Source organism: Lissotriton helveticus, chromosome 7, assembly GCF_964261635.1.
Source record: "Lissotriton helveticus chromosome 7, aLisHel1.1, whole genome shotgun sequence".
Classification (NCBI taxonomy): Eukaryota; Metazoa; Chordata; class Amphibia; order Caudata; family Salamandridae; genus Lissotriton; species Lissotriton helveticus.
In genome coordinates this window covers 1195476269-1195501206 of record NC_136068.1, presented here as the reverse complement: position 1 = coordinate 1195501206, position 24938 = coordinate 1195476269, and the positions used below count along the sequence as shown (strand labels likewise).

At 50.2% G+C, this 24938-nt stretch overlaps 1 protein-coding gene across 1 annotated transcript in view; it reads right to left on the bottom strand.

The window, feature by feature from the left end:
• The window catches only part of C7H17orf75 (chromosome 7 C17orf75 homolog), a 198648-nt gene extending 176938 nt beyond the window's left edge, over nucleotides 1-21710 (bottom strand). Inside the window, exon 1 of the mRNA XM_078654362.1 lies at nucleotides 21481-21710. Coding sequence (XP_078510488.1) covers nucleotides 21481-21629 — 149 coding nt within the window. The 5' untranslated portion in view covers nucleotides 21630-21710. The remainder of the gene's footprint in view (nucleotides 1-21480) is intronic.
• Between the last annotated feature and the right edge of the window lie 3228 nt (nucleotides 21711-24938).

Genomic DNA, 24938 nt, shown 5'->3' with positions numbered 1-24938 from the left:
GATAACCATAATGTGGAAGGCACCCGCCCCTCCTGATCCCTAGCGCTGGTTGTCCACTCTACTAACATGGACGCGGGCAGAGTCCGACACTTCACATGAGGGGCGGGACACACAAACAGGTGGAGAACGTTGGGAAACCTTCTTGCTTCCTATTGAAGCCAAAAATCATGCATGCCCCTCGTGAGCCACACCATCACACTACACGCTTGGACACACACCCATGTTCTCATTGGTGGACATTTTGCCCTGTGAGTTGCTTATGCACCAAATCTCCTGCATGCTACCCAACATGCATGCTATGATAAGGCTTCCACAGGACTCCGGCCTCACTCTCTTAAGTGCACGTCATTGTTACCAACTGGCTGCTATCCCCCCCCTTGCATTGACCATTCATGCTCCCTGCCCTGGTGCTACTTTCGCGGGGCGATCCACACTGGCGAAGGCCCCTCCACATCCGGCTCATGCTGTACACCCTGGCACATTTTCACTCTAAGCAGACTCCATGGTTTTGTAATAGTTTTAAATAACTGTTTATGTGTTTATCACGCTGATTCACAATGCTGTTATGTGACGAAGGCTGTAATGACATATTAAACTGCTATCCTATACATGATTGGCTAGGATATACTGTATGTTTTATAATTTCACCATACAAAGACTATACTTATGATATGGTGTGAGTAGAGTCATTTGTGTAGGTATTTTGCTTATTGAGAAATGTACTGTTTCTACCTTAATGCGTTATTATTTGCATTGGTTTCAAGGTTTTTTGCGTGTAACTTGAGTTGTCACTTATAATCTATTATTCACAAAAATGAAAAGGCACAGATCAAACAATAAGGTGAAGAAAGAACACCAATCAGTCCCAGAGCTCTCCAACCACTTGGCCCAGAGCTACCACTTTTGAAAAACCCGATTCTCTAGCCTTTGATGAACAGCTATATGTATGGATGGGAGTTTTTCTTTCCCCTAATGAAAACCGTCCGGCCCGGTTGGTCCTTATGGTGAGTCAACTCTGTCTTACATTCTCTCCACTGGAATGATCTACATAGGTCATTGTTTTTCATGACTATGTATGTGTTGTTCGAGGCGTAACAAGCTCCAGCACGCAAATGAGCTTATGTTTATAAATACACCTCGAGCATTAATATGTCCTATATAAGTATAATGTGGAACGATTTCCAGCAGTTAACACTAATAGTGGACATGAATGAACATAGGGCACAGCAGTGTGACACTTTTAATTAACATTGTTTAACTTAGAATATTATGTGAAACTAACTTATATTTCTGGTGGATTCCTCTGCAATACTTTTATTTCTGCGACATTTCTTGCATTGTAAACAATAATAATATTAACACCGGTACAAAATAGGCAAGTACCCTCATTGTTTCAGGTTAGTCCGTTTTATTAAGAGATGGCAACATTTTCCGAGAGCTTCAGTATGATTGATGACACGTTATGAGAGCTTCTGTTAGAGACTTTATGGTCCTGTGGCTCGATTTTGATATACTAATAATAATAATAATAATACTGCTATTTGTAAAGCGCGAACAGCTACCTCGCAAGGAGGTGTCCCGGCGCAAGCTGAGCATTTTTCGTCAGAGACGAGAGGGGGGAGAGTGCTTAGGTTTTCTGGATAAAGAGCCAGGTCTTTAGTAACTTCTTAAAGCTAGATTCTGTCGTGGCAGATTGAATGGGGGCCGGTAGGGCGTTCCAGAGTATCGCCGTGCCAACAGAAAAGGACCTGCCACCAAGTCTGGCTTTCCTGGCTCGTGGGACGAGTATCTGAAGTAGGGAGTTGGATCGTAGGCATCTCTCCTGATGATATCGGGGGAGTCTGAGTTTTAAGTAATTGGGACAGGACCCCTTTAGTGCTCTAAACGCCAGAGTTAGAGCTTTGAAATTTATTCAATCCAAAAATTCTTTATTTCGGCCTCATGGGCCATAAAAGAAGCAATAAAAATACATACAGATAAAAGACAATATATACAATAAAAACCAACTGGACCTGCAGTGTTTAGAGAAGCGTGATAAAATAGATTAAACAGACATTTTCTTTCTTATTATCCATGCTGCCATTAGGAATTTGGAAACCGCAAACACAATGTGGCCCAGGGTATTAGTTTTCAGCACCCTGTAGGCTTGTAAGTGGTTACTGAAGCCCAGATTCCGACAAAGAGGGGCTAACCAGCGCCTCCTCGGGCACCCGTAGGCATGGCAACAAAACATTATGTGCAAGTCATCTTCTTCCTTAACTTTACAGCATGGGCAGAGCTTGTCGCCCCCTAGCGACCACTTATGGGTAAAAACTTTAGTAGGGAGCGTACCAAACCTCCATTGCAGGAACAGTTTCCTCGCCAAAAGAGGGTAGATAAAATCCATAAAAGGTTCAAAAACAAAAGAATTTTTGGAAACAATAAAACATCCTGTCAGGGTGCCACTATCATATGCACTGTCCATATCAGCAAGGGTTTTGTTCTTGTAAAGCTGTGCCAGGGTTTTGCGCGGAATCCTTCTACATCCCTGAGCTGGGTCATCCCATAGGTCTGGCAGGTTCAAGCTGGAACATTCCGATTTGATAAGTGCCAGCCAAGGGATCTTACCATTTACATCCAGCCTCAAGACATGTATGAGGTCCTGCCTATAGTGGTGCAACTCCTCAGTGGACCATAGCCGATGCCAATACTTGACCGGTTTCGACCGCAAGTCCTCTGCGATTGACGGGAGACCCAGGTCAAGTCTTAGGGGGAGGAGTGGTGTACCCTGCGGAAGAGCAAGAAGACGTCTAAGGAAACAGTTTTCCACCCCTGCCATGACCTTCCCAGCTTTGTGGCCCCACAGCTCACTGCCATACAAGGCAGCCGCCTTCGCCTGAGTCCTATACATTTCTAAGGCCGGGCTGACAGGCTTGAAGGTGGACTTATTAGATACCCTCAGGAGTGCGCCCGAAAGCTGGGAGAGTTTCAGCCTAGATCTCGCCACCTGGGAGTCCCAAGTCAGATTTTCTTGAAGTGAGACCCCCAGGTATGTAAAGGTAGAAACCCTTTCCAGACTGGTTCCCTCGAGTTTTGGGTTGGGTCTGGTCTTGGTCGGAGGGTTGAAGATCATGAACTTAGTTTTTTCTGTGTTCACCTCCAACCCGTGGTGTCTGCAAAAGTGACCAAAACCATCCACAATCCTCTGAATCCCCATGGGGGATTTGGAAAGAAGGAGGGTATCATCGGCAAACATAATTGCCGGGACCCTCCTTCCTGCCAAAACCGGGGCATCATTGTCTCCGACAGCGTCAAGGTGTTGAATGACGCTGTTGATGTACAGACAGAACAGTGTCGGAGCCAGAACACAGCCCTGTCTGACACCTCGGCGGACCGGGAATTTGCCCGAGGGCTTGCCATCCCTCCCACACCTTACTACCGCAAAGTTGTTCTCATGCAGTCTAATGATGATTCTAAGGAGGTGGGGGGGGACTCCTAGCTTCTGCAGAACCTCCCATAACTTCCCCCTCGGGACGAGGTCAAAGGCTGACCTCAGATCCACGAAGACCATGTACAGACGGCCTCCCTCTAACGTAACCGTCTTCCAGTACAGAAGAAGGAGGCGAAAGATTTGATCCATGGTCGACGTGTTCTTTCTGAAGCCAGCCTGTAGAGGGCTCAAGATGTCATTGGCCTCGACCCAATCTAGGAGATGGTCCAAAATGAGGCGTGCAAAGATCTTTTGGGGCACATCTATGAGGCTTATAGGCCTGTAATTGGAAGGGAGCAGAGTAGAGCCCTTCTTATGGATGGGCACAATCTCTGCCCCCAACCACGACCCAGGGATCGCCATACCTCCAAGAATGGCATTGAATAGAACAAGAAGGTATGGACCCCAGATATCCGGGTGATGCCTAAATAGATCCCCGGGTAGCCTATCCAGGCCTGGCGCCTTCCCCACTGCTAGACGTTCTATGGCAAGCACCACTTCCCCCAGGGATAGTTCCATTCCGGACTCCTCAGTACCCAGTTGCATCTCCTCGGCCGGGCAGGAACTGGTATCTAGGTAGAGAGCCCCAAAATGGGACTCCCATACCGCAGGGGCTATGTTAGGCTCAATCGCTTTACTAAGATTCCCTGACCCATTATTTATAAGTGCCCAAAACTGCCGGGGATCCCTGGATTTGAGGGCCTCATAGAGGTCCTGCCAGTACTTCCAATCCCACTCGGTCCTTGCAGCCACCAGCACTGATTTATGGTGGTTCCTCAGGTCACGCACTTTGGCCTTGTCTGACCCCTCTTTTATGGCTGCAATAAGGTCAGATTTTGCTGACCTGCAGTCTGGAGTATACCAAGTGGGAACAGGAGTCCTTTTCTTTCGAATTGGGACCTCCGGATGAAATACCTCGGCCAAGTCCCTCACTAAAGCCTGGTGAATGTTTCCCAGTTTCTCAGAGTACTCAGCGGTTCTTGGTTCATTCAGGAGGGTCTCAACCTCCGTGAGGCTAGGGAGCGCCAGCTCGTAAAGTTTCTTAATTGACTCCTCCGAATTTACAAGCTTCCCCCACTTAACTCGGCGCCTATTTGTGGTCAGGAGCAGATCCCCCGTATCAGCACCTTGGCCAGCTGGGGATGAGTCCGTCAAGGGCGAAGGGCACAGAATATTTAAACAGAGAGCGTTATGGTCGCTGTCTGTCCTCTTGATAACCCTAAAGTCCCGCACTTTGGGCCAGAGTGAAATATCCACCATGATGTAATCTAGCCTCGACTCGTGGCCCCTCCTGTTGAATGTACACATCGAGGGGGTATCGGAAGGAGTACGACCGTTACACGCCCTCAGCGCGCCATTCAAAGTAAGGGACATGAGCTGTAAGGCTAGAGGGGACCAAGCTTTAGGGTGAGGGGAAGAAGAGGGTGGAACCCCCCAATGGTCGTCCTCGGCCGTAAGGGCACCATCGAGTAAACCTTCCAGGGGTTCAAAGTGGCAATTGAAGTCCCCTCCAAGTACCACCTTGTATTCACCCGGAAGTTGACCCAGGAAGGAAGCTAGATCATTTAAGGTAGGTGATTCACTTGACGAGGCAACCGGGCGCGAGTAAACGTTGACAATGACCCACGGAGTTTTACCAGACCAAGTGAGCCGCACACACTGGATGTCCTGCGAACACGTATGTACCCGCTCCGCCTGACACCCAGTGTGACTCGCAATCCAGATTGCCAACCCACCAGATGGCCTCCCCCTCCCAGCCCACGTGGCAGGGATTTCAAAGACCTCAAACCCTCTCCTGCTCTGAGCGACCCTCGCCCAGGTCTCCTGAAGGAGAACAATGTCACATCCACCCACCAGGGAGTCCCATTCAGGAGAGCCCTCCTTGTTCGCTATTCCTGCCACATTCCAGGAGAGGATTCTCAATCCTGGGTCAAGTGGCAGGCTGCCCTTAGCTCCAGCATGAGGTTGCAGGATAGCGTTGGATGAACCGACGTCAGAGGCGCCGGTTCCGCCGACAGTGATGACGGCGCGGCCATCCAGCTCTGCTGCCCCTGCTTGATGAATGTGGACTAGCCCGGTGTTAGGTGGGGGACTCAGTTGGCACAGATTATCAATCGTATCAGCCCCTCGCTCATTAGCATCCTGGAACCGGGTTAGTTCCGACATGGGGATCACACCCAAACCCGCGTGGCTTTGCGCCCCATCCACCCCATTTTCATGTCCAGACAAGATTGACCTAGTTTGTGATCAATCAACCTGGTCCAGACAGGAAAACCTGTTATGATGGGTGAAGTTTACCTGAGCAGTTGGCAAGGAGGGCCTTGGTCTGTAACGGGAACCATCTACGGCAAAGCCCACCCTGGTCCATCCTTTCTCACTCCCTCCCACCGTATTGCTACCACTAGGATAGAAATAAGAAAGGGGTACAAGATCGATTGTGGACTTATCTGGCCTTACAAGCCAGTTGCAGATGTAATTAGCAACATGCGGGCTCCTGAAACTTAAAACGATACAGTCCCCTAACCTGTTCTTTTTGGTAGGGCCAATCCACGGGATCCTCCTTACCATCAGAACCTCACCCTTCAAATTTGGGGGCAACGGCCTATTGATGCTGAGCCAGCTTATAACCTTATTACGTAGGGAGTCTTGGGACTCCCTAACACCACCAGCTAGCTCAGGAACTCCCAACATGATTGCCGTGTATGGGACAGCCTCTGGGGGCAGATTAACCTCCCTGCGTCTATCTAGGGGAGGGACACAACCATCACTTCGGGAGTTTGTAGGACCCACTGACGCCCTTGTCTGCGGCACAGGGGGTGGCTTAGATCTCCTGGGTGCCGGAACAGGGGGCCCAGGCACTGAAGGTAGCAAAGTGCGCGTCTGGGAAGTAGACACACCATTTGCTCCAGGCAATGCCCTGCTTGAAGCCTGTAGTGATGCAGAAGGAGGTAGACTGTCCCCAGATGGTTTCCTGGTGGCTACAGGGACATTTGAAGCCACGTCAGGGCTACTCCTAGTAGGAATGTTTCCCCGGGACTGAAGTAAATTCTCTATAGCCTCTAGTCTAGCTAAAATGGGGGTTAACAGGTTCTTGATAGTGGCTGTGAGGGAATTTATTACTGCATCTGAACTATTAGATGATAGCCCACCAAAGATAAATGGGCCCGCCACCACTGGTGATAACACGGGAGCTGGCGAGGCCCCAAGATCCGACCCAGAACCAGGTGAAATAAGCTCAGGGGAGACCGAAATGTCTGTACTGTCTTCAAGTGTTGATTCAGATGCAACAAATTTTGCCCTTTTTGCCCTCTTTAATTCGACTGGCCTTTTCCTTTTTAAGGGCTGGGTCACCCCACTGTCAACAGGGACTGTTGTCAAAACCACTTGACCCGCTTCCAGCGTGGTTAAACCCATACTATCCAGAACAGCAGAGTGGTCGGAAGTCCCCGCTGGCCGTGGGGAGTCACGATCCCTCTGCGTAACCGGAGTTCTTAGCTGCCGGAGTACCGACTCGATAGTCTGGTCGATACTGTCCAGCAGAGACATGTGGGTAGCGTCCGTAGTAATGGGTGTGCTAGCATCATTTGAGGCAGATTCCTCAAGGTCCAAGAACACACTTTCGGGACCCGTCTCAAGGTGCGAGTCCGTGGATAAGTGACACTTGCTGATTTGGGAAGTCGCCTTGGGGAAGAATTTTTCCAAAGTGCTTGTGCCATGTTGTACCGACTTGCTCCTTAGAGCTCTGGATGCCATAACGAAGTAATTAAGTAAATGGGGTGCAAATTAGCGGGGGCGTTAGAGGAGTGGCCCGGTCCGGTCTCTCCCGGCCTCTAACGGCCTAAAACGGCCCGCTCTTTGCCCGGTCTTCGCCCCGGTGACCGCCCCGCGCGCGTCCCGCTGCGCGTCTGAGGCGATTCTCCTAAGTATAACAGGGGGGCGTGGCACTGGGAGGGGGCGCGAGGCGCGGCGGGAAGAGGAACCAGCTGGCGCTGCCAGATGGACTGCTGGTCCTCGCAGTCCCGCTCGCCTCCGCCTCTCACCTCCGCTGCGGCCGGTCGGTCCAAACAACAGGAATCAGCAGGAATCCCCAAGGTATGAGCGCCCAATCACTCCTGGTGCAAGGGAAGCAGGCAGCAGTTCAAACTCCTAGCGCGAGCGGCACCCGCGCAGCGGGGGCCGCGAGGAGTAAAGTACACCTTCAGGCAGGGGGGCGTGGCACTGGGAGGGGGCGCGAGGCGCGGCGGGAAGAGGAACCAGCTGGCGCTGCCAGATGGACTGCTGGTCCTCGCAGTCCCGCTCGCCTCCGCCTCTCACCTCCGCTGCGGCCGGTCGGTCCAAACAACAGGAATCGGCAGGAATCCCCAAGGTATGAGCGCCCAATCACTCCTGGTGCAAGGGAAGCAGGCAGCAGTTCAAACTCCTAGCGCGAGCGGCACCCGCGCAGCGGGGGCCGCGAGGAGTAAAGTACACCTTCAGGCAGGGGGGCGTGGCACTGGGAGGGGGCGCGAGGCGCGGCGGGAAGAGGAACCAGCTGGCGCTGCCAGATGGACTGCTGGTCCTCGCAGTCCCGCTCGCCTCCGCCTCTCACCTCCGCTGCGGCCGGTCGGTCCAAACAACAGGAATCAGCAGGAATCCCCAAGGTATGAGCGCCCAATCACTCCTGGTGCAAGGGAAGCAGGCAGCAGTTCAAACTCCTAGCGCGAGAAATTTATTCTACTAGCCACAGGGAGCCAATGCAGTGCGTGCAGATGCGGAGAGACATGCTGTCTAAAAGGGATGTGTTTTATCAGTCTCGCAGCCGCATTCTGCACGATCTGAGCCTTCCCTAAAGGTTTTAAGGTACTTTATCAGGCGGCACCAGTTGTTTCCGTCACTCCGAAGCGACCCTGGATAGACGGAACGGAATCTTTTACGATCAGGTGCATTTGATTAGTTGCCTTTCTGTTACTATTTAAAGTCAGACTCTATGGACGTATTCTATTTTGTGGCGTCCCGGGACTGCATGACACTTTGATTTTCACCAATACGAAGGTATGTGATATGCTCGATCCCCATAGCATAAGAAGAGGACGCCTACTGTTATGAGCAGGTGCTTTGATTGTTAGCAATAGGTTTGCGCATACAATGTTTTTTATATTTAAGGACTCACGTTGTGATGTCACCATTGTAAATATATTTTTTACGTTTTGCCCCACACAAAAGGTTTGCTTGGCAGTTCGGGCTGGACTGTTCCCATAAGGCACAGGGTCAAGGCTGATTTGCATATGGCCATGTCTGAACTGGGGTGGTTTGGAGTGCAAAAAGACGATGGATTCAGGGTCAGATCTCTGTACTGGGGTGAATGTATGACATTGTTCTGCATTCTGTTTATCAACTGTTGTTTTTGCATTTGTCACCCCGAGTGGGATGGGTATGCTCAGACGTGAGTCCCATGCTCTCCACACCACTGGAGTCAAGCTATCCTGGCTGAAGACGGCTGATAGCCAGAAACCGGTCCTAGGATGCTTGGTTCCTGTCCAGGAAAGACATGGCTTGGCAGTTCGGGCTGGATTGTTCCCATGAAGCACAGGGTCAAGGCTGATTTGCATATGGCCATGTCTGAGCTGGGGTGGTGTGCAAATAAACGATGGATTTAGGCCCAGATCTCTGTACTGGGGTGAATGTATGACATTGTTCTGCATCCTGTCCATCAACTGTTGTTTTTGTACATGGAAACCACAGCGGTGTGGTGTCGTTTTTGAAAAAGAGTTATAAGGAGCCTGAGTTTACCGCTCTCTTATTACCATATCACCGAAGAGTGACACATTGGGGCACCTCCCATATTTATCCAGGTAATTTATGATTTTCCCCGGTGGAGCGAATCAGTTACGCTATAGTGTTTGCACTTAATAAATTCTTTAGCAGTTTCACAGTGAATCCCTATGTCTCCCCAGATCACTGCAGTATCCTGTGACCACTAGGCCATTAGAGCAGCGAGGGAAAGGGACGCCTATAGTTGGAGGATATCTCCCCATGTGTTTAAATTTGAAATCTGCCAGACTTTGCATTATTACCTTTCTGTGCAAGAATATAACTACGACCAGGTAAACGTGCCTATGCTCTTGGGTTTATAAAACTAGCAAAGACCTAGTTAAAGCTTCATCCAATATAAGACTTTTACAGTATAATACCTTAATATAATTATATCCATTCGTATTCTAGAGAGAGAGGGTATAATCAGTTGGAAGGATCATACAAATACATTTCGACCCCAACGCGGTTTACCTAGGAGGTATGTAGCGATTGTACCCCTATATAAAATGTTATGACTGATTAGTTGATAGGAATATGACGGGTTCCTATTTGGGTCTAGCCATATCCCTGGGCTGACCGGTGTATTTCTGCTGAATGGAGTTTGAGAGTTGATGAAAAAACATATATTCCTTTGATTGACATGTGTGGTGGGACCGCTCATTATACAGTTATGAAGATAAACATGGTGGAGAAGTGTGGTTGACACAGGAATCAATTGTGATACTGTGTCAGGCGCAATGTACCCAATATTAGTAGTAGGTAATAATATTTGTTTTTATTTATTTGAAGTTATTGCAATGCTTTTTCAAACATATGGTGTGTAGATAAGTTTATGTATTTTATTGTTATGCTTATCAGGATGTTGTATGAACACAACAGTCTTATATGTATTTGTATTTTCATATATTTTTCTTATTGTTTTAGATCATTCTGGCCCTTTTTAAATGTTGCGACAGAAACTAAGAGACAACCAAACGTCTTTTGTCTTGAAAAAGGTGGTGCATATCAGGCAGCACATCAAAACGCGTCGACGCCTGTTTTTTTAATTAAATTCGAGCGACTATTGTTCTGAGTATCTTTGATATTTGCCTGAATTTATGAATAGATCCCAACAAATTAGTAATTTGGATGTTTTCAATATGATTCACTTGATTTTGTCTCTTTGTTTGTAATTTATTTTTATCAAGATCATAGATTATGAATGTCATTCTCATGATCATGTTTTAATCTTTTTTTACTATCCAATAAATTAGTATATCTTTTTATATAATTTGTAAAAGTTCCTACTGTGGTGTGTTTATCGTCAAAACTGTGGGGTTTCTGGGGCGTGGCCAAGATGGCGGGGTAGCAGGACGTGTCTGCTAGAGCTCCCGACCCCATCGGAAGCCCCGAGCCCTGAATGTACCTGCATTTTCCCCCCGGAGCCACGCAGACCGGCTCCGCGGATCAAGGAGCTAGCGACGGCCTGACAGTCGCTTTCAGCGCGCGACTGCGTGCCGAATTCGCCGAGATCCCGGTGCCGTGCTTGGAGCCGGCGCAACCCACGGCGGAAGCAGTGCCCCGGCCCAGACAAGACAGCGAGTCGCCGGGAGGCTGGAAGGCACGGTGTGGACACGCCGCCGCTGTAGGTGGAGCTCTCTGACCCCGGCGGGCGGCGCGGCTATGCGCAGCGAACTGGAGCGGTGAGGTGCCTGGAGCGAGTCCCTGCCTTCCGACAAGCCAAGATGGCGGCAGATTGAGTGGTGGGTCCCCCGCTCGGACCGGCTGGAGGTCCACAAACTGTACGGAGGGCCCGCTGTCCAAGGCGGATTATCACAGCTACCCGGAGAACGCCACCATCTGTGCGGTAAGCGCTGCATCTGGGGCTGACGCTTCACCGGCGGGATCCGGACGGTCTCCACGTCCGAGGTGCAGGCTGGACGGGGAGGGACCTACGCGAGCGCCCGGCTCAGAGGCCTACCCGGGCAGCGAGGGAGACGACACACAGCGCTTGGTAGCGCGGCCCCCTGGTGGACACGAACTGCTACTGCAGGAACACTATCACCCCCGGGCGAGGGGCACCCCAGGACCGCCGGAGGCGCTCTGCGCACGGGCTGTGGTACCCGCGTGGCCCGTGGTACCAGGAGTGCGTACCCTAAAGAACGCTGTGGACGGTGGAGCTGCCTGGAAGGGCTGTGGGCCGCGTGGGGCGCCTGGAGCGATAGACTCGCCGGCTGGGCCCCGGGGCCCGCAGCACACCGACCTATTGGCTGGATAAAGAGTAGAGCGACGCGAACGCCAGAGCGGCGGCCCGGCGGGGCCACGTGGAGGTCCTACCATAGCGCCTGACTGAGTGATCCCCTAACTGAAGCGGCCTACCGCCGGCAAAACACAGTGACCCACCAGTGGGGTGGCACCCCCGCTGCCTTGGCACCACTTCATGCACGCAACGGAGCGCCCGTGCAGCCCTGAATGCTCCAACTGCACCCCCTGAGACGCGCTGGTTGAGGTGGGACTCCCCCAGGGGGGCCGCGAGCCGCGCGGACGCCTGGTTTGGCCGGAGGGGGGATCTGACCGGGCGCCCGGTGCCCGCGGCATCAGCTGGACATCGCGACGGAGGTCACAACGGTCTCACCCGAGCCAGAGAAGCGGCGGCAGGCTCTCCGTGGGGGCATCAACGGCAAAACCCCCCCCCCCCTCTGGCTGAAGGGGGCCTTCTGACTCGGACCAGTGGGGCTCCTCTGGACGGTGGCGACTTCTCATCCGCCCTGCGCTGGGTACGGGTTCCTTGAGGCCCGGTTTCCACGTACAGGAAGAAACAGACTGGTGGGGAGACCTGGACTATGGCGGGCCAAAGGGGAGGGAAACGCAACGATCGCACCGACCGCACGCTCCCGGAGATGCTTAACAGACAGCAGGCCAAGGGGGACAGAGCCTCTTCTTCGCCTGGAGCTGCAGGAGGCTCACACTCTGGCGCAGCAGCGGAACCCCCGGTAACCAGATCCTTTTTGGAATCTCTCTTTGGCACGCTGAGGGAGGACTTCCAAACCCTCAAACGGGAAGTTGCGGGGGAGGTGCGTGAGGTCCGCAGGGAGGTGGAGGGCCTAGGAGAGAGAGTGGACACTGTGGAGACCTCTGCGCACAGGCAAGCTGAAGAGATCACCCTTCTCCAGCAGGAAGTTCTGACCCTTCGAGAACAACACCTGGACCTCCAATTACACAACGAGGACTTAGAAAACAGGTCACGAAGGAATAACATTAGGGTCCGGGGTGTGCCATCCTCGGAAGAGAACCCGGACATTGTTCAGTACCTGCAAGAACTCTTCCGCATGGTCCTGGGGGAAGGGGACGACTTCCCCATTAGAATCGACAGAGCGCACAGGGTAGGTCCCACTAGAAGATCTAATGGTCCCCCTCCGGACATCCTGGCGTTCCTCCCGGACTTCCCGCTGAAAGAAAAAATCATGGCGGGGGCCCGCAAGGTGCGTTCTCTCACTTTCCGGGATCACCCCGTGGCCTTATACCAAGACCTGTCTACAATCACGCTTCAGAGGCGCAAGTCGTTCAAGATTGTGACAGACTTCCTCAGACAGCATGAGACGCCCTACTCGTGGGGGCACCCCTTTCGTATTATCTTCAAGTGGCAGGGAGAGACGCACCATGTCCGGAATCTCCAGGACGCCTGCGAAATCCTGAGCATCACCGCAGAGGAGGAGGACGCCCATACGCCTAGACGGAGGCGCACAACCGACGACGGCTGGCATCGCGCTGCGAGCAGGAGGAGGAGGACGGTGGACACGGCGCGGAGACCAGGGTCTCCAACGATTAGGGCGGAACAAGAAGCCGCCGTCCGGACTGCATCTACGGTGCTTGAGGGTCCGGAGGAGGTGGCACTGACCGCTTGACTATGCTCCGGGGGGAACTCACAGTAGCAATATTTCCATGGCGGGCTTGGGTGCTCGATGGGGGGGGGTGAAGGTGTGACCACGTGTGGCTGGACGTCCATTAAGGTAACATTCCACGGACTGGTCCGCTTGGGCTTGTCCGGGACTATTTCAAAAGTTTTGGATACGCGGGTGTGGGGGGGAAGCATGACCCGGGGGTTGATGCTGAGGGCGATGACCGAGGGTTGGGAGGCGTTGTGGTGGGTTTTGAGTGATGGGGGACGGGGGGTTTGTTCAGAGTTGGGGATGGGGGTTGTTGGGGGGGGAGAGTTGGAAGTTACCTGGCCCAGTGCTTCTACCGTATTTGAGAATGCTAGCGCAGGCGCTCGTATTTGCCTGGCAGTCGTCCTGTTCTCACACACTCTGGTTAGCGCACACAGGCTGAACAGTCCGATCCATCCATGGCAGAATTGAAGATACTGACCCTGAATGTTAAGGGGTTAAACAACCCTACGAAAAGGAGAGCCATCCTATCCTTATTAGAAAACTCTCGGGCGGACATATGTCTGCTCCAAGAGACCCACTTGTTAACTGCTGATTGCCACAGAATGAGGTCCCATCATTTCCCTACACAGTTCTTTTCCTCTAATACCACTAAAACTGCAGGGGTGGCTATCCTCCTATCCAAATCGTTTACAGGTGAGGTGTTGCACAAATTGGTCGAACAAAAAGGTAGACTTCTTGCCTACAGACTTAAAGTGGGTACCCTCACGTTCACTGTCGGCACCGTTTACGCCCCGAATGAACAGCAAGATAGATTTCTACGCGGGGCTCTAGAGGAGGTTACGGCTTCACCGGACACGCACATCATGCTAGGGGGGGACATTAATTTGGTCTTTGACTCAGCGAAAGATAGATCGGCGCAGCGATCTCCGCAGGCTGGGGAACTCTCGCAGGCGATCAAGGCTCAGTTAGTTGAATCCGATCTGCACGATCTCTGGCGCGAACTTCACCCTACTGACATAGATTTCTCCTACTATTCGCATGCACATAAAACTTATGCCAGACTTGATTATCTACTGGTCTCTGGCCCTGTTCGTAGCCTTGCCACGGCCTCGGAAATGGGTGTTTTATCTCTGTCGGATCATGCACCGGTCTCGGGGACCCTACAACTCCAGCCGAGCTCAGCCCGGAGGGGGGTTTGGAGGCTTCGGGACACCCTCCTGCACAGGAAGGAAGTGGTGCAGAGCATTAATGATTCGATCAAGGACTATCAGCTGCATAACTCCAACGCTGATACTTCCATGTCGACTCAGTGGGGGGCTCTCAAGGCGGTGCTGCGGGGAGAATTTATTGCGATCTCGGCGGCGGATAACCGTGAGAGGAAACGGAAACGGGACGAACTTACCCGGAAAGTCAGGGAATTGGAGACCGTACACCGCCGCACTGGGGCTCCGAGGGTCTGGAAACAGCTGAAAGCTGCGAGGAAACTCCTGTCCTCATTGGACCTTGATAGGGCGGAATATGCAGCATTGCGCCTCAAACACGCATACTATACTGGGGGGGACCGGCGTGGCCGCCTGCTGGCAACCAAGCTGAGAGTGGCCCATCAGAGTCGCCAGGTGAAGGAACTGACGGGATTTGCAGGTCAGGGGGTCACGGGTGACGCCGAAATTGCCGAGACCTTTCGCCGCTTCTATGCTGATCTGTACAGAGCGGACGACACCAATATGGAGGACGCGGAGGAGTACCTAGATTCGGTGGCCCTCCCGTCACTGACCCAAGAGCAGGCAGCCTATCTGGAGAGAGAGATTACGATCGAGGAGGTGATTACGGCGATTTCTAGACTCAAATTAGGGAAAGCCCCTGGCCCGGATGGCTATACAGCCCTCTTTTATAGGACGTTCTGCGGGACGTTAAGCCCTATCTTGACCACACTATTTAACTCCTTCTCTGACCCTGGCACTATCTCTCCGGATCTGCTACGGGCGACAGTGTCTGTCATTCCCAAGCCAGGGAAGGACAGGAAGCAGTGCGGCTCGTATAGGCCAATCTCCTTGCTAAATTTAGACCTGAAACTCTATACTGGAATTCTAGCGGCGAGGTTGGCGCAGCACCTCCCTGGCCTCATTGAACCGGATCAAGCCGGTTTCGTACCTGGACGGCAGACAACACTAAACGTATAGTTCACGTCTTGGAAAAAGCCTCCCGTATCCCAGGGGAGCGAATGCTCCTCTCAGTCGATGCGGAAAAGGCATTCGACCGGGTGCACTGGCCTTACCTCGAACGGGTCATGGCGAAGCTGGGGATGGGGGAGAGGTTCCGAACCATGGTCTTTAATTGCTACAAATACCCCTCGGCCGCAGTCCGCGTGAATGGTTGCGGCTCACGGCGGTTTGACATCGAACGCGGCACGAGACAGGGTTGTCCCCTCTCCCACCTCCTCTTCGCGCTCTACATGGAGCCCTTTGCCCACCGAGTGCGGCAAAACGTGGCCGTTACCGGAGTACGAATGGGGGGTTTCACCCATGAAATCAGCCTTTACGCAGACGACGTTATCTTCGCGTTGGAAAACCCGAGGCAGGCCCTACCCGCCTGTATGGCGGAGCTCCAAGCTTTTGAGAAGGTAGCAGGCTTTCGGATGAATGTGGAGAAATCCACAGCTCTAGACATCTCCTTGACTCTGTCCACGAGGAACGACCTACAAAGGCTCTTCCCACTGCGGTGGTCGAAAGATCAGGTGCAATATCTAGGGATTACGTTAGCTCCCACGTTGCAGGCCATGGTCTCCCTTAATTATGAGGCGGTTGGCAGAAAGGTGAGAGATGAATTAAGACGATGGAACAAAGGCACGCTTTCCTGGCTGGGTAGAGTGGCAGCGATCAAAATGACGGTCTTGCCCCAAATTCTGTATCTGTTCCGGGCACTGCCCTTGCAACCACCTATGGGCTGGATTCCACAAATGCAAACTGACGTGTCCCGATTTGTGTGGCAGGGCCGTAAACCCCGAATGCGCCGCACTCTCACGACGTTGACACCGGAATCTGGAGGACTGGGAGTCCCCGACCTCCGCAAATATTTCCAGGCGGCCCAGTTAAGATACCTGGTGGAATGGAGCAGGTGGGAGTCCGATAAACACTGGCTCTTCCAGGATCAGGCAGTGGCCGGACGCCCCTTGCAGGAAATACCCTTCCTCCGCCGCCCACACCGCCCCCCGAACCTCTATGCTTCTTACGTAACGCAGGTCCCGATGCAAGTATGGGACGCCACGAATCGCACGTTTGACCTCACCACGTTCCCCTCACCTCTCACACCTATTGTAGACAATCCCGACTTCACACCGGGGATGGAACACGGGGCCTTTTCACATTGGAGAGATAAGGGCTGTAGGGCACTCGTCCATATGTACGCGACGGATGGAATTATTCCCTTTCACAGCCTTAAAGATACTTATCAGTTAACCGAATCTGACCGCATGAGATACTGGCAGGTCCGACACTGGGCCTTGCAGCCGAGTGTGAGGGACTCTGCAGACAGGAGGCTCCTCCCATATGAGCGATGGCTAATCACCCGCACCTCAGACTCTAAACTTATCACTGACCTATACAAATTGCTTCAGCTCCCGTCTTCACACTTCTATATTCCCGGCAGAGAGCGATGGAATAGAGAACTGGGGAGAACGCTTAGTCTTAAAGAATGGGAACGTATTTCATACAGAGCACGTCACTCGGCCTACCATGTAGGCCTCACAGAAACCTTCACGAAGATATCCACCTACTGGTATCACACCCCAGAAAGACTACACGAAATGAACAGGCTTCTTAGCGATAGATGCTGGCGGGAGTGCGGGCAGGTGGGCACACTGACACACATCCTCTGGGACTGCCCAGCACTACAAGCCTACTGGTCGATGGTGATAGACGAAGTTGATAAAAGCTTCGAGATCGAACTGCCCCGTTTCCCAGCATATACCCTACTGGGTCTACCAAACGACTTAATGTACCCGCTAAAATCTAAGAGGGGGAGGCAGATAGCCGTTATGCTGGGCTCGGCGGTACAAAACATTCTGATTCACTGGCGCACGACCACCACTCCCTCTCGCACGGGCTGGCTGCACAGGTTGTGGCATGTTCTGGGAATGGAAAAAATGTCTCTCACGCTGGCAGGAGACGTGACTGGTTTTGAGGAACTGTGGCAACCCTTTCATTCATTACTGGCTTCAGAATTCACCGAAATCACATGCCCGAGATACCTCAGGTTATTGCGGCTTACACCCCCTTTGTGAGGCATGGTTTCCTTTGGGTGGAGGCCTCCAGGGACTCACGGATATGTGCGGGGTGGGTGAGACGAAGGATGATTGATTGCTTTCATGCTACACAGCACTGGGCGGGGAGGGAGGAGAGGGGAATGTTTGTTGGGGCATGTTGTTCTGTTCATAGAGGTACAGGCCCATAGGGCGACGCTTTTTTCTTGTTTTTCTCTTCCCCCTTTTTTTTTTTTTATCTTTTCTTGTATATGCCTTTGTGCGGAGAGCAGGACATTGAAACAGCCCTGGGGCTGGGACATTAGCATTTCTGGTCTTGAGCTGCCTCTTGCAGTACCCAGTGCATGTATGTAATCTGCATTCTATGTGAACTGTACCTTTCTAATAAAATGCTTTAAACATAAAACTGTGGGGTTTCTCGACTGTGATACTAGTGTGGATGTGACATTGAATGATCTGTACGATAGGTGACTGTGATTTATATTGATCCAAGGGAATTCCTGATTTCACACCAGATGATAAGGCACACATCAACTGAGCACTCAAATGCCTGTTTCCTTCGCTGTGCCTGGCCTATCCACAACATACCATAGAAGGAATGCAGCCCCCGGGCTCGGCACGTCACTTTCCAAAACATAAGGGGAGACAAAAACGTACTTTATTTCCCCACCATCTCACAACCAAGTCGAGTTAGGCAGGCTTGATTTCTGGAAGTACTCAAGGATCCAAACAACTTTCCACCAGATACTCCACTCCTTTGTTGAAATGAAATTAAATGAAATAGGTATTTATAAAGCGCGGTTGCTGCCCTGGGGCGTCCAAGCGCTGATAAAAAGGTGTATTTGCTGAACAGAAGAGGTTTTACTAGGAGGGTTAATGATGGGCATTAAACAGAAGAGTTTTCAGCTGTTTCCGGAAAGAGAGGAGATTGGGGTTGGACCTGAGCTTGAGGGGGAAGGGAGTTCCATTGTTTGGCAGCATTGAGGGAAAACATCATACCACCGGCTCTTGCTCTTTTTATTCTAGGCACTGAGGCCAGAAAAGACTGACTTGATCTAAGATTTCTGGTGGGGTGGTACTGGGTTATAAGTTGGCGGCCAATTGCTGGACCCGTGCACCAAAAAGCCTGGTGGGAGATGCATATCGCCTTAAAGGCGATTCTTTGTCGTACGGGTAACCAGTGCAGCTTGTTCAGCCCCGGTTTGGCTGATTGTCTGCGGGGCAGCTGGAGCAAAGTTCGGGCGCTGCAGTTCTGCACTATCTGCAGCTTTCGTAATGTGTATTCCGGAGCGCCGAAATACAAAGCATTATTAAAGTCCAGCCGAGATTGAATGAGGCCCTGGACGGCTACCTGTTTGGCCTCCATAGGCAGGAGAGGGAGGACTTTCCTCAGCATCCGAAGAAGGCCAAAACAAGTTGCAGACAGTTTCGTGGCCTGAGTGTTGAAGGAAAGAGCCTTATCCTGCCAGACTCCTAAGCTCTTTATGTTGTCTTTGGGGACTGGGGGGTTGCCTAGGCAGGAAGGCCAGAGAGAGTTGAAGTATTCCGGAGATGTAGGTCCCAGGAGCATCAGCTCCGTTTTATCCCCGTTGAGTTTTAGGGAGGATGATGTCATCCATCCCTTGTTGCACGTCTCAATCTCTCTGCGCTCTGTACAAAGAGTTTAGAGTAATGCATCTTTGCCGGAGTCCCAAACCCAGGAGGCGCCCCATCCTACCTCAACGTCTCTGGCATGAGACAGGAAACATACCAGGAGTTGCGTAGTCCTAATATCGGTGCCCATTTGGGTGGGCGGGTCCAAAACCAAACTACTCCCAATTCCCGATTTTTGATTTTTTGTCCAGCCCGTGGTGGACCTCTTTAACAGTAATGACTAGGACGAGGGTGTATTAATAATAGAGATGTTATAGAGGTCTTGATCCCAACAGAAGCATGCTCGAGGGAAGGTGTTTTCACAAAAATCCATACTTTGTAGTAGTTTGTTCCTATTCAGGTGGAACCTCTCTAATTCAGGTTTGTCTGCTCAGTGAGCTGTTAAAAGCAGGTGAGAGGAACTTATCCCACCTGGCTGTCAAAGCTCTGAAAGAATGTCACGATTTTGCTGCAGCCACCACATGCCATCGATTTGTTTGGGAGGATAGGGGAAAACTGAGGGGTAGCCACAGTTATTGTCCTCCTTCTTTTACATTATGGGAGAGGAGGAATAGGGAGGATGCTGCATCTCCATTGAACAGCTCATGGTCAGTTGCTCAGACGAGAAGGATCCATACCAAAGCTATACTCAGGCACTGTTCTGGAGGGCAGGCAGTGCTGGAAAGTAGGGGGACCCCACAGTGCCTGCACATTGTCTTCATTCTGTTGGGAGCAGCAACAATGCGGCAGACGAGGGGGGGGGGTTTCTTATTTTAACATCCAGATGGAACCAAAACAAAGGCCTGATTTAAAGCGCCATCAACCCTCCTTTTGTTCAAGTATCTGCCTGGCTGGGTGCCATCTGGAGCCTAACACCTAGATGAAAATGCCATGGAGGGAAACAAAAGTGCAGAACTTCTCATCACTTCTCCAGTATTTAAGAGACAGGTTTTTGACCTTGTCAACTCCATATGTAAAAGATATTTCTGCGCTGCAAGAATGCAAGATTTATCTGTACGAGTAATTACACAAATATTGATTTACTTAGCACCTATTTTTCCAATGTAATTATTTTATAGCTCTACTCAGACCATTTTAGGGTGTCAGCTCACTTAACATGGCACACAGAGACATAATACTTTCTGCAAGTATATAAATCTATGTACAGGAAATGTTACTTAATAGAATGAGGGTTATAAGGCGTAGGAATCACATGCTTTCTGTGGTTGTAGACGTTATATGTTAAGCGAGAATGGTCGGAAGAAACACAAAGTCAGGATTTAAAACGTAATGCAGGGATTGTGGTTGTCTGTACTAACAAAACTTTATTACTTTTCAAAAGAACCCTTCTTTGAAATCTTAGAATTACAACAGATTGAGAACAAAACAATACGGATCTAAAACCATGACTTACAGTTAGCATGCTTGATACTAGTACATAGATCACTTTCCTATATTAGGTTTGGAAACTCTGAACTGGGATTAATGAAATGCTCTTGGAGTCAAACGTAGTAGGCCACTTAACTGTCTAAACAAAATACAAATGCATGTTATACGATGTGCTTTCCAGCAGGTACATTAACCCTCTATGCTGCTTTTTGAGTAGAAACTGTGACTGGACCAAACACATAATTGTTCCAGAACTGTGTTAACCACTACAGTTAGTTTGCAGTTTTTCTAATCCCCGAGAATAGCTGGGCACCCAATCTCTACAGCAGATGTCTTTACCTCGTAAAATAGATTTTAATGCAGCCTCTTTGTGAGCAAATAAGTAATCTAGAACAGATTTACTGTCACATATGTCCTTGGCCCCAATTTCTTTGGAGATTTCTTTTTTTAGTAAATGTATGTTGACTGTTAGACTGATTTTCAGTTCCACCCTATTTCCTCAGCCACAAGTTGCCTCCAATTTGTGGGTTCCCGAATGTGTGTGTTCCTGGAGTAATTTGCTTCGAGTTCCAGCACAGAGGACGGTGCACGTCGTTAAACGCGGAATATCCGTCTCACTGCTCAGAGATCCTGCTGTCACTGGCAGCTGTTAGGTGGGAGTTTGTTCCCATACGCTTCGGAATGCGGGGGCTGCCTTGATGGTTCTGGGGTTGCGTTGCTGTGCTAAGAGATGCATATTACAAGAGGCTGTTATTTTCGCGTGCTAAGGTTTGGGAACAAGAGGAAGATTTGTGAAGAAATCCGGGTAAATAATTTCCCCTGTAATTTGCACTGACGCAGGAAAGGTGTAAAGCAAGAATCGGTGAAAAAAATACCGGTTTTACAAGATACAAATAATGTTATTTTAGAATCAAATAAAATTATTTGTATCTTTCAAAACCGGAACACGAATGTTTTTTACCCACGTTACTAGGTGTAATAGTCCACTCACAAGGAGCTTGCTTAGAGCCAAGCCGTGGGAGCGTGAAAGTATGCAAGAGGGTGTGCAGCGGTGTAATCTTTCCTCCTACCGGCTGGCCTGGTATAAGTAGAGGCAGTAGTAGGTGGTGGAGCTCTGCTTCTCAGCCCGCCGCTCATCCGCTGTCGCCTCCTCGCTCTCCAGATCCCGCTCATCCCCGTCAACGGACTCTTGCAGCGAGCTCTGCGTGCGAAGCAGCATTTTGTCTTATTGCAGTGAGCTGGCACTGTCAGCTGAAAGGAAAACAAACATGTCCGTCGCTGGAGGATCCGGCCGCAACATTCACTGAGGAACGAAGGTTCCGCATCACAAAGGTTCCGCCTCGCTGTCAGCTGAGTGACGAAAGCTATGGTTAAAAGCAAACGATTTGGAGTCGAAATTGTCCGAATCTGATTTTAAATCTGACGCCATCGAGTTTCTACACGCAATCTAATTGTGTAGTGCTTGATTAATTCAGTTATATAACATCGAGTGTTGACAAAGCCAATAGGTCTGGTTTTATTTCACTGAAGTGTTTCTTGATTAATTGTCGATGTTGTACGCGTCACGGTTGCCCAAATTGGTGAAGCTAAGAATAAGTCAAAATGTGGACGAATTATAGATGAGTGACAGAAAGTGTTTTTACTGCGTGGTGTTTGCATTGCTAAATTAACGATCAAGTGGATACATGAATGAGTGGGTGGACACGTGAGCGTGTGGATAGCTGAATATGTTAGTGAATGATTGGGTAGAAGAATGAACAAGCATTTGCAATGCAATAGGTCTCACATTTATGCAAGTTTAACCCCCTGGCTGCGGCTGGAATTCTGCGCCTGTGCGGCACATTCCGATCGCGGGCGTGGTCATGACGGCTCCCGGTTGTCATCAGCACACGCCCACCGTAACTGATGACGACCGGGAGCCGTCATCAGCACCGAAGGGGTAAGCTAGTGGCATTGTAAATGACAATGCATTTTATGTATGTTTTAAAAACCAAAACATAAATAAAAGGCATTGTCATTTACAATGCCAATAGCTCATACTCGCGTAAATGCGACACCTATTGCATTGCCAATGATAGGCATTACAGACAAAATAGAAGATGGGCGGGGGGAGGCACGGACATCGGGCTGGCCGGGAGTGTGGGGGCACGGGGAGGGAGAAGGCACGGACAACGGAAGGCAGGGCGGGGGGAGTAGACAAGGCACGACAACGGGAGGGGAGTAAAGAAGGTAAGAGAAACTGAATAAAGAAAATAGTGCTCACAGTCTAAATTACACATACCATATAACAACCAAAGTAAAGAGGCCAGTCACCATGGGAGGTAAATGAAGAGGAGGCGGTATTAAGGAGGGACTAACAAGCCTATTTATGAATTAGAAGCCAGCATTTAGGACAGACAATGACACAAGCCAATGGCAAATATTGGTGGAGAGTGGGCGGGGTTTCTATTCGCTACTCTACCACAACAAGTCTCACAGAGCAGCGCTTGCGCACTGGCTCTAGGCTCGACCTAAAAAGGGAGGCACACATGAGTGTGTGGAGGGATGAATGGGTAAGGTGTTAAGTGAATGTATGTGCCCCATCTCCTCCAGTACACACACTGCCCATTGTTTATGGTGAAGTGAGTTGCCTTCCTATACTTGGAATCAGTATCAATCATACATTGACCTAAGTGTTTGACCCTGTTCAGATATATTGCTTCCATTTCTCCAGTCCTAGGTCAGACACAAATAGAAGGATTTATAGTGTGCAAAATACCCGTTTAAGGGAGTGTATCAAAGAACTGGCCATTTAACTGTATTTTTAGGACCCACTTTATGGATATTATGTGACACTCAAAGATAAGCTAATTCCCCTCCGTTCCTGTTCAAAACTTTGCACCAGGTTAGTTACTTCAAGGCACTTTTAAGTTGTTCATGCCTTTTTACCCTCACTGCTTGAACTACACTCTTAGGAAATATGCAGATTTACAGCCAAAGGATAGAAGGGGTCAGAATACCCCTGAGTGCCATACCTATTTTACTCTCAGTACACATCTATGGCCCAGATTTAGTTATAGGTGGTTGGCCAGTTTCTCCACCAAGGCTACATAGTAAATTACACTGCCATCCTGATGGAGATGCCACCTGCTTAATTTATAAATGACTGCCAAGCTTGCTGTTAATTTTAAAGCATTGGTCGGAACTGGCGTCACAGTAGGACCTGTCAATGCTTTCGCAGTTTTGTGTAGTAGACAGAGTTTCCAGGAGGCCCCTTGGAAGGTGGGGGCCTGGGGCAATTGCCCATGTCTTAACCTCTTAAATGCGGGGGTACGAAAGGAATGGATCAAACCAAGCACAAGTACGCATCGCTTTTATCAGCACAAGTGGGGCAACACTGAGTGGTAGCAATTTTGGGATTCTAGCAGATTCCGAAGTTTCAATCACACAATATGTAAGGAAATCAGGTAATTTAAGGCAAAGATTGAGGTTTGCAGGGCATTGTGGATAAGAAACCTGTAGTAATTTGACAATACACCAACAGGTAGGTCTCAAATTCTGTTTATTATTTCAAAGAGAAAACGCTCTCCCAGCTGCAGGCACCGGGTAAGGCTCAGTTACACAGCCAACATTCCACAGCAGCCTTCATGCGAACGTTCCAAGGGTGAACCAACTGATGGAAAGAAGCAGGGGGGAAAGGAGTGGTGGAAAGAAAGGAGGGAAGGACACAACACCTCTTCCTTCCTAAGGGGGAAGGAACTACGGAGCGGAAGCTGGTGAGAGGGAAGGGGAAAAAAGAAAGCAGAAGAGACAGAACGAGCATTAGAGAAGAGAGGAGTAGAAGTGGGAGAGGTACCAGGAAGAGATAAAGAAATAGAACATAATGGGTCTTAAAAAGTAGACCCTGGGTCAAATGATAGATTGAATCAGCAACTAACACTATTCATAATGAAAATCCTGATGCCACCCAGGTGCTTTACGAGGCCTAGTACTTCTTCTCAGCTGAGGCTCCTCTCTTGTCTCCGCACCATTGGTCACACTAGGTTCTGCACCTGTTTCTCCAGTGGCTACTCTGTCCATACTCCATTTTTTACCATTCTCCAAAGTGACCATGTTTTTGTGTACCTCTTTTATTCTTTCTGGGGCAAAGTACTTGTCCCCTTTCCTGCCCAACCCTTCCGGTTTCCTTATGTAGACCAACTGACCTTGTCTTAGAACCTTTTCTCTGGTACCCCACTTCTTGTCGTACCAAATCTTGTACTTGACTTGGCATGACTCTACATCCCTTCTAAAGTCTTCCTTGTTCACTTTGACAGGCTCTTTAGGAAACAACCAGTTGGGAGACAACTTAGAGCCCGCTTTCCTTCCCCTCAATAATTCGAAGGGAGAGTAACCTGTGCTGAGACTAGGTGTTGTGTGATATGACCATAACATATCTCTTAATGCCTGCTCAACCGGTATACCAGACCTTCCTGCTAATTGAATGCAATCTTTCAACATTCTATTGGCTCTTTCAACTTTTCCGTTAGACTTTGGACAATAAAGTGGA